The sequence below is a fragment of the Emydura macquarii genome, unplaced genomic scaffold (genome assembly GCF_026122565.2).
Source record: "Emydura macquarii macquarii isolate MOO-44397 ecotype Brisbane River unplaced genomic scaffold, CSIRO-AGI_Emac_v2 contig_480, whole genome shotgun sequence".
Lineage (NCBI taxonomy): Eukaryota > Metazoa > Chordata > Testudines > Chelidae > Emydura > Emydura macquarii.
In genome coordinates, this window is record NW_027130617.1 from 238,854 (window position 1) to 252,795 (window position 13,942).

General features: G+C 42.0%; 1 protein-coding gene across 1 annotated transcript in view; it reads left to right on the forward strand.

Annotated features, from left to right (window-relative positions):
• Positions 1 to 13,942, forward strand: part of CRB1 (crumbs cell polarity complex component 1) — a 103,498-nt gene that overhangs the window by 11,903 nt on the left and 77,653 nt on the right. Inside the window, exons 4-5 of the mRNA XM_067538270.1 lie at positions 2,890 to 3,029; positions 4,984 to 5,166. Of these exons, the coding sequence (XP_067394371.1) occupies positions 2,890 to 3,029; positions 4,984 to 5,166 (323 nt within the window). The remainder of the gene's footprint in view (positions 1 to 2,889; positions 3,030 to 4,983; positions 5,167 to 13,942) is intronic.

Consider the following 13,942-nt stretch of genomic DNA (forward strand, 5'->3'; position numbering starts at 1 on the left):
CAAATTTTAAATATGAGAGTAGTTAGCCAGTCATTTTCTGCCATCCCGCCTCTTATTCAGATATTTGAGTTAGAAGAAGGCCTTTATTCTTCACACCCTAATTTCTCCTTTCTGCCTCATCCTACAGTGAAGTTATAACCCTTTCATGGACAAGCTACTGCTGTGAACATGAGTGTGATGTCACAGATTTAGCATCATGAGCTATTTGTTGAAACGCTGCCCTAATCTTCAGTCTTGAAGCCCTATTGCTTTCAGTGAGGTTACATGGGTGTAATGGTACATGGGCATTGGTGAGGCCGCATTTAGAATACTGTGTCCAGTTTTGGGCCCCCCACTACAAAAAAGATGTGGACAATTTGGAGAGAGTGCAGCGGAGGGCAACCAAAATGATTAGGGGGCTGGAGCACAGGACTTATGAGGAGAGGCTGAGGGAACTGGGCTTGTTTAGTCTGCAAAAGAGAAGAGTGAGGGGGATTTGATAGCGGCTTTTAACTACCTGAAAGGGGGTTCCAGGGAGGATGGGGCTAGGCTGTTCTCGGTGGTGGCAGATGACAGAACAAGGAGCAACGGTCTCAAGTTGCAGGGGGAGGTCTAGGTTGGACATTAGGAAAAAGTTTTTTACTAGGAGGGTGGTGAAGCATTGGAATGGGTTACCTAGGGAGGTGGTGGAATCTCCATCCTTACAGGTTTTTAAGCTGAGGCTTGACAAAGCCCTGGTTGGGATGATATAGCTGAGGTTAGTCCTGCTTTGAGCAGGGGGTTGGACTAGATGACCTCCTGAGGTCCCTTCCAACTCTAATATTCTATGATTCTATGAATGTAGGACAGAATTTGATACACTGGGCCCAACTCTCTTCTGAAACCAGTTATACACCCATATAGTTACACTGACATCAGTAGAGTGGCTCCTGATTTACACTTATTTACCTAACTTGCACCCACAAAACAGTAGTATGTGCACACACAAAATATAGCTGTGAGTGCTCAAAAGACCTGATCCAAAGCACATGGAAGCCAATGGAAATACTTTTAGTGGAATTTGGGTCAGGCCTAAAACAAGCACTGGTCTGGACAGGTAGCTATTCTGCACAATCTGAGAATCTGAAGTAGTGTGCCTCAAGAAAAATCAATCTGACAGTCTGTTTAAGAGAACACAGGGATTTCTCTTAGAAGCTTACACCAATGAAATTACAGCCCTCAGCACTAGGCGATATGGATGGGGAATTTAGAGCTTCGCTAGGCTTTCTACCCACCCTACCCTGCCTTGATTAATTATGCAAACCAAATCCTCTATATAGTCTGCCTGGAAACAAGTTTCCCCTCAAGGACCCCTTAGCAAATAATTGCAATGTGCAACAATTGAGTGTACATGAGAAATGGGTGCATATGCAGTTTTTGCAGTGCAAGCAATGCTATTTGAAAATTCACTGTGACTTCATATCTGGGTCAAGGGAGAAGAGAGGACAGACTAAAAGGGGATAAGCCTCTTCTCCAAACACAGATCTTCACCAAGCAGAAAACGTGTCATGAAAACATGAAAAACTAACTGAAGTCACATACCCAATTGGTTTTAGTGGTGTTACACACACTAGGGAATGAATTTGCCCTATTGTGAATTTTTTTCCTACTATTCAAAGAAATACAGTGGAATGATCATACCACTGTAGAAATATTGCATTATGCTCTGGAATTTATTCCCTGGTGTTCAACAACATCACTTGCTTCTCCAGAATAAGACTTCAGAATTAAACCCTGAAATCACAAAACAAGTGTAGTCTTTTTATCTTAAGGCTCATGTTCAGTCAGAATTCTCCGTGGCTTTCACTGCACAAAAGCCAATACATTTTTTTCAAAATAAAGGAAATGTAGCTGAATTAATTTACTTTTGATGACATGCACAGATCCCCTGTTCTTACTAGATAAAGATGAAATGCAAATCACCCCAACAAGCATACTATAACTCAGCCATTTTGCAGAGCCCTGTCTTTTTGCATGACATGTGTTGCATTAGATGTTTAATTGGATCAGGCCAGAAACATAGGAGATATGACATATCACAGTGTGATTACAAGGTACTGTGTGTAATGTGACACGGCATTTCTGAAATTAGCACAATGGATTAAAAGCAGGCACTATTGATTGCCTGCAGATAGTTCAATCGTGCACCTGTTCATATCTCTTCTTCATAAACAAGCAATTTTATTTCTGAATGGAAAACCGTAGCACTACTGTCCAGTTAGAGAGATATTAATCTTATTTCTCCTACAATATCACATAGAGGCCTCATCTCAATTTAGGGCCTCCATTGTGCTGGCCATATACAGTCTCTGCCCTGAAGAGCTTACAGTTTAAGTAGACCAGGCAGACACAGATAGGTATAAGAAAGGAATGTAGTATGATCATTCTACTGTATTTCTTATCTACATTTTATAAATGGGGAACTAAGGCATAGAGGCTTGCCCAAGGTTACACAGGAAATCTGTGGTAAATCTAGAGACTGAAACCAGATTTCCTGAGACCCATTCCAGTTCGTTAGCCAGAAGACCCAAGGCTGGGGAAAAAACCCTTGTTGAAAGTGTTATGAGTATATCAGTTAGACTTGCAAGGCATTGTGCTTTTACATAATAAACAATACATAATAATAATTATTATTATTATTATTTGCTTCCCATAGTGCTCACAATAGGGTAGGTGCTGTACAAAAATAAAAGGCGGCAGAGTCCCTGCCCTGCTCTTTCAACTTTGAAAAGCATTTCATTTTAAATGGGTCATCTCAACATAGGATGCCATAGAAAATGTTCCCACTGTAAAAAAACTTCAGTCCAAAGATATATATCAGTCATCATTATGACTTCTAGTTAGAGTCAATGTCGGCCTTTTGCATTGCAGGTATAGCTGCAACTGTACCAGGAGTGGATTTATGGGCCTGCACTGTGAAACCTTAATTCCCTTATGCTGGTCACAACCATGCCACAATAATGCTACCTGTGAGGACAACGCTGAGAACTATACATGCCACTGTTGGCCTGGTAAGCTCTGCATTCCCTTACAATAATTCTCCTTTCTTTTAAAGTAGAGATGTCCTTACTAATCTACAAATACAAAGAAAACATGTACCGACATACATGTAAAAATATTGTATGTGACCAGCCTTAGAAAGGGTTCATGGGACAGAACCTCAGTATAGCTCCAGTGGTGTCAATGGACCTCTGCGGGTTTACCCCAGCTGAGGACAGATGCCCCCATATGAGGTCGAAATAAAAACAATTAAAGGTCTTCTCCACGAGTACAAAGTATTATGAAGTCAAGTCATTAGTACAGTTGGAACTATAGTCTGGGGTTTACTTCCCAATCACATGCCCAGTTCATCAGCCCTTAGGACATGGGAACTGCTGCTGCCACCACCAAGTTTTCAGTCTTTCCAAAAGGGACTTTTTGATTGAAATGAGAACCCTGGTGCTCCCAGTGCAACATGTTGAATGCTCAAACTGGAAACACACTGAGCTATCATTTGATTTTGGAAACCAACCTCCTGTGACTCTCTGAGTGCAGGTTCTTATAAATTAGAACAAGGGTCATCATACAGGGAGTAGTTTCAGAGTTTTATGCCCCTTCCAACGGCCATGTTCTGCTTAACTGAGGAATCATTTCATAGTTAGTTGTTTGAGAAAAAGCTCCTGCATCCCCAGTCAGAATGCAAACACTATAGTTTTCAGAATGACTCATTGTGGTTAGTCTGCATGATGGTAGATTGTTTTCCTGCTTACTACAGTGTAATGGGAGCACAGACATTAAGGTGATTGTTTCATTAGAAATGCATCAATTAGACCGAATTCTCAGAATTATGCAGGTGTCTCAGGAATAACAAGTCTTTGCAATTCGATAGCACCTTCCATTCAAGGAGCTAAAATTACTTCACAAATATTAATTTATTTAGCCTCCCTACACTCCTATGAAGCTTGCTGCCAAGCCAAGAATATATTTCTTGATTCCCAGTCCTGTGCCTTAATCACAAGATGTGTCATTCTCAGTCCTTTGTTTCAAGAATATGTTTCTTGAGTTCCAGTCCAGCCTTAATCACAAGATGTACACTGTGTGTACAATTGAACTGGCAGTGAGGTAAAGCTGAGGGGTCTTACTTTTTCCCTTTCATTGAGAGCTTTTAGAATCTGAGTGGCTTCCTTCTAGTCCAGCTGCATCTGCAACTTGCTTATTACCCAGGTGTACATGGTGTATTTGAAAAAATTCAACCAATGAAAATAAACAGCAAAAAGCAATGGTTGGAAAAGGCCAGCTGCTTCAAAGAATACTAACTGAACAAACACTCACATAAAAACTGAGAAAAGCTTGGAATAGCAATAGGCAAATCTTAAAAGTTTGCTTCAGTTCAGTCAATCACCTCTAAGTGTGGATGCTTATTGTAAACATTTATAATCTTTTGGGTCTGCAAAACTGTGCAAAAAATGTTGTGACAATTGTCCCTTTCTCCTTAGTTTGCCAGTATATCCTATTTCTAGTTATCACCATGAAAATATCCCCTCTTGCTGTGGATTTTTGGAACCATAAATCAGCATCAGAACAAAAATGGTTAAAAAAGAAAACATAAAAAAGCTTAACTGCACATATTGAACCTCAGAAGACATTCAGATCTAAGAGTCCAGTTTGACACTTTATGAAGTTTGTATTCAGATTTATCCAAGTTCATGGTGCTCAAAATTTTCAAATCCAGAATTTTGGTTCTGACTACTCTCTGCCATCACACTGACCATGTATATTGTTTGACAACTACACATTCTTGTTGAGGAATTAATGGAAATTAAAGGGGGAATAATTTTCTCTTAAGCATTTGATATGAGACTATAATTTTGGAAGCAATCTTTTCCCCTGGAGAATTGAAACTCTCACACACATTTTAAGTGGCTTAGTTTAGGTGGATAAGTTTTGCAAGACTGAGTTAAACACCTTCTGATTTCTATTCCACAGGTTATGCAGGTTCCCACTGTGAGATTGATGTAAATGAGTGCAGCAGTAATCCATGCTTCTATGAGAGTGAATGTGTGGAGCGGTCCTGGAAAACCTGGTATGGACGTATTCCAGAACTGCCATCAGAGTTCAGTTACCACAGAGCATCAGGTTATGTGTGTAACTGTCGGCCAGGATTCACAGGTAAGCTTGCTGGGAAAAACTAAAGATATAATCTGTTACAGTAGCCTGTGGCTCTGATACAAATAAATCCGTAGACTATAGTTACATGTTGTATAGGTGACATAGTGCAAAGGGTCCCCCTGGTGGTTACAGTAAATAAACTTCTCATCTCTTTGAAAATCACTGTGCATACTTACAACATTCCACAACTGAGTAATTACATTCCACACAATGAGTAATAACAATGATGATGTATTTTTGTAAATCAGATATGAAGTAAAAAGTCTATCTGCCAAGTTTGCAATTTCTCCCTCAATCTCAGCATTCTTAATGCGCTCCATATAGTGGTATCTAGGTACCAGTGATAATCCTCCATCACAATGATCGAAATGTAACTCTGTTGATAAATTTGATACGTTATGCACTGGTAAGATTCTACATTTTAAATGAAAATTAACATCAAAGGAGTTTGTGTGTCTAATAAAAATCTTTTAGCGATAATCATAATTCTATAATCGAAAGGTAGGTCAGTCTTGAGTTTCATGTTCAGTTATTTAGTGCATTGGTCCTTTAAAAAAGCACAGCATTGTAAGGCTCTGGATCTATAGTTTGGCCCTGCCAACTCCAATCTCCTATTCCCCAGGAGAAAAGAATAAGTCTTTAAAAATAGAAGGGATGAATTTTACCTGTCTTCAATTTGTCATTCCGTTCACCTCCTGAATGGTTTATAAAATCTGCCGTGTCCTTCAGTGGGTAGCACAATTGACCTCTCTGACTCAGCAGGTACATAAAATGATTTTTCTTCTGCAGTTCTCTCCTTCTGTCTGTCTCTCTGGATTTTGGATGACTTTCCACAGAGTGGCCATGGGACTCTGTATTATTCTGTTCCAGTCTTTCCCTATCCTGTCACGAAGTATTGCCATTGCACTTTGTTCTGTCTGAGGCTTCCTTTTATGATAATTACATCCCTCCCCCATACACTCAGCACCCTCATCTCCTTCCAATCCCTCTTCTCTCACCTTCTCTGATCCGCCTCCCTTGCCCTACTTTAAAAATTCATATGCTGTACAACATGGCTCCCATTATTGTTCTTTGGTTTAACTTTTGTCCCTCCTTTCCCTATCACTTCCTTTGCCTGTTCCCGTTCATGTGTCAGGTTTGCCTGATTTAGGCTCTGATTTTGCCACTCTTATCCACTCTTACTCCTTGGGTGGTTTCACGAAAGTCAATGGGCCTACTTACAGGGTTAGATATTGCTCAGTATGAAAAAGAATCCAACCCTTACATCATAAACTCTCTAGGGCAGAGACAGTGTATTTTGTATTCTCTGTAAAGTGCCATCCATGCTTATCCATGCTTATTAACAGTAAATAATAATAGATGCTGCTATCTGCTCTGTGGCCTAGATGGCAATGGTGCTTGCTAGATACTCTCTTCCCTACAAAAGCCCTAAGCAAATGCTAATTCTGTTGCACAGCTGTATAATTCCTGTGTGAGTGTATGCAGATGGGCATATGGAATATAGCACACTTTCAGTAGTTATGATCCTAACTCCATATTTAGGCACTACATTGATTTTTCAAAAGCGCTGAGTACCCAGTAGCTCCCATAGACTTCAAAGGAATTTAGACCCTCTTTTTGAAAGTCCTTTTTCACTAGACCCTGTTTTTGAAAGTCCTTGCTAAAGTGTTTATATCTATGTCCTCATCCTGTAGGAGGTACCATAAAAAAGCAAGTCAGAACGAACAGTATCAGCCAGTGTGATATGTAGCTAGCTATACACAGGAAGAAAGGATGTGTTATAAGGAAGGTTGCAGAAGCTGCTGATGAAGCACCCTTCAGCTGCCACATGTTGTGCGCTGCAGTGGCTAAACAGGTTTGTTCTCGTTCCTCAGGACAGCTCAGCTGCAGCCTCTGGTTTTCAGTGTGGTCCAGCTTTTAAGCCATTTTCAAACCTACATGAGAATAGAATGGAAACATTCACTTCTAGTGATGGTAAATCATTTCTCCAATTAGAGCCCAATACCCAGACTCTCAAATGATAAATCACACTGTTCAATGGGAATTAAGGAAGACTGGGGCTGATCCAGGTCTGTAGCAGTAGCACTGCTCAGTTTGGAGGTAAATCCATAATCAAGTTCACAGACTGCAACATATTGGCTGCTGGTTTGTGTATGTGTATATAAGTATGTGTACAATGACCTTCTACTGTATGGAATGTCAGACCTTGTCATCTGCTTATCAGTTCCATTCAGTGGCTAAGCTAAATTGCTTTGGCTTGCTTGTTCAAAGTCTGTGTTTTTGGAGCTGAAGATCTTGAGTTCTTCTGACCTTAACACCTAAAGAGCTGTGTATGTTTAAGTACACTGTATGTGTCCACAGATTGTTATCACAGCAAAGGATTAGCAGAACAAAGCTTCTCTTTAATACATTTTCATAGACAATGAAGTCAGAAGGAACCATTATATTCATCTAGTCTGACCTCCTGCACAACTCAGGCCACAGAACTTCACCCACCCACTCCTGTAATAGACCACTAACCTAGGACTGAGTTATTGAAGTCCTCAAATAATTATTTAAAGACTTCAGGGTACAGAGAATTCACCAGCAAGTGATCCATGCCCCATGTGCACAGGAAGGCAAAAAGTCCCCAGGGCCTACTCCAATCTGCCCTCGGGGAAAATTCCCTCCTGACCCCAAATGTGGCAATCAGTTAAACCCTGAGCATGTGGGCAAGACTCACCAGCCAGAAATCCCAGAAAGAATTCTCTGTAGTAACTCAGAGCTCACCCCATCTAACATGTCATTAGTATATTTACCACTAGTAGTCAAAGATCAGTCAGTTGCCAAATTAGGCTGTCCCATCATACCATCCCCTCCATAAATTTATCAAGCTCAATCTTGAAGCCAGCTTGGTTTCTTGCCCTAACCTTATACATTTTATTATACTCATTTTATTACAGTGGAATGTAAATTCAAACAGCCAAAAAAAAAACCCTCACAACACCTAGTAGAGCCAAATTTTGCCCTTGAGTACATGGGACTAACTCCCAGGATCAATCGTTAGCTGGAATATATTGGAATAACTCCACTGATATCAGCAGAGCTACACCAGCCAAGGATCTGGCTCGCGTTGTTCTACTGGGGCACAATTTCCCCATCCCTTACCCCAATAAGTCATACATACAACAGTGGACATGTATAGTCATACTCCACCCTCCAAAGGGGGAGAGGAGAGAAATAGCACAACATGTACTCTGACACTATGTAAGGGCCTGATCTAAAGTGAATTCAACGGGGGTCTTCCATTGACTTCAATGGCCTTTGGATCAGGTGTTGATTTTGTACATGCTTCAGATATGTACTTTTGAAATACAATAGGTAGACATATTAAAAGAAAGTGCTGTAACTCAGTGAAAAACGAAGAATCTCTCCTTTCTGAAGATATGAAATTCCCATTTTCTAGCCAATGGATCAGAAGATAATGAACATAAACATGTCTACTCCAGAGCAGAATATTACGTACATTAGGCTTCAGGACATTTGGGGGTAAAGAAATAAATAGCCTCTGGCAGGATTTTCTTTTTGTTGGTAGTTGGTTGGGTGAATTAAAAATTTGGGTCTGGACACTCCTATCCCAAGAGTTGGAGAGGGAAAATATCCCCTGATATTTGGATGACTCGAAGCCAGCTACATACATCTGAATCTAAAATGTGCCAAAAAGATTGTTTCTCAGCTAAAAACAAGTCTGGGGAATTTAATCCCAAATGACAATTTTTTTGAGGGAGTTGCAAGTGTTTGAAAACAAAAGTTTAAGGCTCTAGAGAGGAGCAAAACCCTTAAAAGCTGCAAGGTGCCAAGTAGCTCCTACAACATGCTGAGATCATCAGCTCCCTTTTAAGCCAATAGGCATTGAGGATGCTCAAGTTTTAAGAGGTACTCAGCAGTTCGTAGGATGAGGCCCTTATAATGTGGATGCTGTCTCTAACTATAGTGTCTATAGCCTAAAAGTACTTTTAATAGGTTGGGTCTTCTTTTTATTTAAGATAAAATAGGTTTGTAATTTGCTACCTTGGTCTAAAGACAAGTATTCATTAAAAATTATTCTTTGTGGCCTTGATTCATGAAGCAAGGTACTTTAGCACAGACATAACTTTAAGTGAGTAGGCCAGTGTTAAATTAGGCATGTACAGAAGTAAATTGCTCAATTTAGATGCATAGCCATTTACATATAGGTTTCACCACTGTAGCAGCCAGCGTGCTGGCCTGGAGACATGCGTGTACTGTATGGCTTAGTACTACACATCTTTGAAGAATGTTGTTGGTTGAAAGATTAAACTTTTCACTTCCATGTATGGAAACATTTAATGAACTGTTTACTGACATTTCAGCAGAACCAGCTTTGTACAGGGGGACACAGTTGTTGATATGCTAGTGACTTGCTTCTACTAGATTGTAACAAAAATAAAGCCCCCATGCCTCACGCCTACACTGGAGATTAGCGCATCACAAATGTAGCCACTTAAATGCTGCAGAGCTTGCTAGGTCCGTCCAAGCAGATACAGATACATAGATCCCAATGGAAGGTTAACATACAAGAGCCGTGATGCTGGAATCTGAACCTCCACTGCTGGAATCAATAGGAATTATGCCATTAGTCTGAATGAGAGCAGGACTGTGTTGAAAACAATCAGCAAAACCCAGCAGTTTTACATTAATAAACCTGAGTAAGCTGCAGTGAGGATGGGAACAGCAGAGCTACCTAAGCTGTTCGTGGTCAGCATGCCCATTGCCTGCTGCCAATTGACTTAACATTGAGCATTAAGGATTTTACCATTTACGGTGGCTTTCTGACACTAAATGACCCTGCCAGTTATGCCATCAGCACTGTTACTTGCTTTGACACACTGAATTCCCAAGAGGGTTTTGGCACAGGAATTTTTTTTCATTTTCTATTTTCCCCTTTTAAATCTCCTTGGCCCTTTTCCCAGCATGTTGGGGCAACACATGAGAAAATGATGTGTTCAGACTGGTGTCATATGTGCATTCATTGCCAGCACTAGTGGTTGCGGGGGGAGGGAGGAATGATCACCAAGAGACAGGAAGCTGGGGCAGATGCTAGCCAGTGAACACTCAGCAAACAAATAAAAACCACCCTATCACTGATGTGGGGACACGATGGGACTGAAGCCTAAAAAACTCATTTAATTTGGACACATCCTATTCTAGGCATAATTCAAGCCAGTGTGAAAGAAAGACACAGAGCAGCAGAGGAGACATCAGCCTTCAGATTGAATTTCCTGACATTTCTTTTTGGACAGGCTGCACCACCCCAGCAGGAGCCCTGGGGAGATCGTGCCTCAGGTACACACTGCTTTCTCCTTGAGGCTTCTGCATATGTAGGTGTGCACAGCCTGCCCCATCCAATAGGATGGAATAGATTGCTCCTACAGTGAGCACCTGTGGAACCCAGCATTCTGCCAGGGGACCCAGCACAGCTTCCACAAAATAAAGAGAGTTAGCTGGAAAGAGAATAAGGCTGGGCTGGCTGCAATGTACCACTGCCAGGCAGCCTCTCAAAGCAAGCCACTTATGGAGACCAGGGTAGATTTTGCAGCTATTCTCCTCTATAAAACCCCTGGCAAAGGGCAGGAACAGTAATATCACCTGGCCTTTCCTGGTAGCTGTTCCCGTGGAAGCAGGGCCTGCAAATTAAAGTTCCTGCAACAGTGGATTAATTGGGCCCAGAATATTATACAGATATAAATATTATTTCTGGTATCCGGTAATGGGTAAGATACTCTGTACACAGGTTGCCAATCCCAAATGCTCAACACTCGTGAATCTGACACTCAAAAATCATGAGTTTGGGATTTGTTTGTTTTTTAAGTTTCTCTCGTGGCTTTTGTCTCTGTTGTTTTTTTAATTCCCCTGCCAACCCGCAATGACTGTGTGACAATTACAGTGCTGCCAACTCTCCTGAATTTACACAGGAAGGTGATTTTGGCTCTTGCTGCAAGACCCAAGATCCAATTACACAGGTTTGTAAATGCTGCCTGCTGGTGCAGAGTGTCCACCTTCTCCCCAAACCCCAATATTCTAATTCATTCATTCTGCACCCTTCCTCCCGCACACAGTCCCACATCTGCCCATTTCACAGCCCAGCAATTAATTATGCACCTACCTAGCCATCAAATCAGTTCTGCCCTCTTAATGCCAAATCTGGCCCTTGCACCCCTCTGCTCCTCCTGCAGCTCCAGAGGGTTTTCTCCCCCATCCCAGGCCTCGGGAGAGGGGAGCTCCAGGGGATATTCATTCTCTCTTCCTTTACAGGCTCAGCATTGTGACAATGGACAGGGAAGATGAGGGAACAGAGAGAAGCCAGCACATTTCTCATAGGAGGACAAAGGGAGGAGGGAGCAGAGCCACCCTGAACTGCGGGACTTTTTATGCTTCCTCCTCTCCTATCACCACTTGTGAAAATGGTCTTAAGCTGCTTCCTCTCCCCCTTCTCTACCTATACTCTTCTCTGGCTTTTGAGGGGAGGGGACAAAGCTCTGCCTGCCTTCTACAACAGCTCTGATTGGCTGTTCTTCCTCAGAAGATGGGGAAGATGGACTCAGATAGGGTCCTCTCCAATGGCGGGGCTGAAAATTGCTTGTGCCCTGCAGCATCTCAAACTCTAGCAGAAGCCAAAATCCCATCTGATAAATTTGCAGGAGTTGGTAATGCTGAAGTCAGACAGCTCAGAGAGATTAGATAGACAGCTCAGTGGCTGATCATGCCAAGCTCACTTAGACTTTCTATTAAGGCCAAGCAGAACTTGGAAACTTGTAAAGGTGGCAAGAACCTTTGGAGGAATCCTTTGGAGGATATAAGAATATGGCCTGTGATGTGCAGTGATCACTCCAAGCCAAGTGGTCTGACAGAGAACTAAGTTCTAACTGATCAGCAGTGTTTAACATGGGCCTCTGCATAAGAAAACAGTGGCTTCCAACTAGCTCTTGCCAGATCCTCTTAAAGGTACAGTTCCCCATATGGCCCAGTGATCGATGCCTATTGGTTGGCAAAGCAGCCAGTAAGCAATAAGGGATGAAGGGTATAACAAATGTGCAGCCATACATGTTACACAAAACTAATACATTTGTATGTGATGGTAACACTGTCAGTTGTTGAGGGTCATAGAAAGAAAAGTGAATTCGAAATAAATTCATAAGCCTCCAACTCTTCAATAGCCAAATTAGGTCAGGTCTCGACAGAATCTCTAAGGCCTCTCAATGAGGGTCAGATACTACATGGCATGTACTTGCAATCAAAATTCATGGTAGATTTGCCAAACCAGATTCTGGACCACTGTAAAACTGTGTGATTCTTGCTCAGACCAGAAATGATCCTGTTTCAATTCAAGGAGGGTCTCTTGTCAGGCCTGCACCCTAGCTAGACTTAGGTAGAATAATGAAAAAGTCCAAAATCTAACACCTGAGACCACTAGCTCCACAAAATAAACTCCACTGTTTACCTGATAGTCTGGAATGGCTCTGTTTTGTATGTACTGGGCCTGATTCTTCTCTCACTTACATCAGTGTAAATCAGGAGTAACTCCATTGCAAGTTGTGGAATAGAAACAATGTAAAAATCAACCACAGTGTATATAAGACATACTGTGCAGGGTTAGGACTTGATTCTCATTTACTCTGAGACACCCTTTACACCACACTGTTAGTGTAAAGAAGCCTTAAAGTGGGGGCAAATGCAATTTACATCTGCTCCATCCTAATCCTATTAACGTCATCGGCAATCCCTTGATTCCAGGACAATATCTATCACGGATTTACATATGAGCCCTCAGATGACTCAGGAGTCCAATCCTGAACCACAGATCCACCCACAATAGGTACAGACATTTCTTAGCGGGTCAGCGCTGTCTGGTAGAAACTTTTCTTTTTCCTTGCTTCTCTCTCTCTCTCTTCAGCAAGGAGCTTCTCGAAGCGGGCCACTGCCTAATTGCGCAATGGAGAATATGGCACCATTGAGGTTGGTGGCTTGCGTCTCCCACATCAGTTTTCTTAAGATATGCTTTCAGTATATCTTTGTAGCATTTCCTTTGACCATCACAAGAGCTCTGACTATAGGTAAGCTGAGAGTAGAGAGCTTGTTTTAGGAGGTGAAAATCTGCCATCTGCACACAAGTAGTTGGTGCACAAGGACCATTGCTTCAGTGCTGGTGACATTGACTTCAGTGAGAATGCTGGTATTAGTGCGGTGATGATCTTCCCACTTGAAGCAAAGGATCTTCCAGAGGCATTGTTGGTGATCTCTCTCCAACTCTTAAGATGTTTTCGGTAGGTCACCCAGGTTTCACATCTATAAAGGAGTGAAGGGATGACAACTGACACAAGCTGGAGATCTCCAGTCATCTCAGACCTTCCCCGCCACTGGGCTTCAGACCTCCAGTTTGTCATGATCGTGTGGCTGCACCAGCCTCCCCCCATTAAAAAAAAAATCACTCACAGGCTTCTACCACAGGAAATAATATTCTCCAACCTTCCAAGTCCTGCAGTGATAGACTAGTGGTGATGGGGACAGATTCCCACACCACAAATCTGTACAGAGGTGACAGTAGTTAGATGGTCACTTGGCACCTGGACTGAGACAGGTGCAATTCGGCAGCTGCTATTGTGACTGAGCAGTCCTTTTCAGGATCCCCTCTGCTCACCCCATATGGGAAGAGGGCTAGAAAAGATGCCCCAAACTTAGGCTATCTGACCCACTCCTGGCTGGATTATCACGTCCCGTG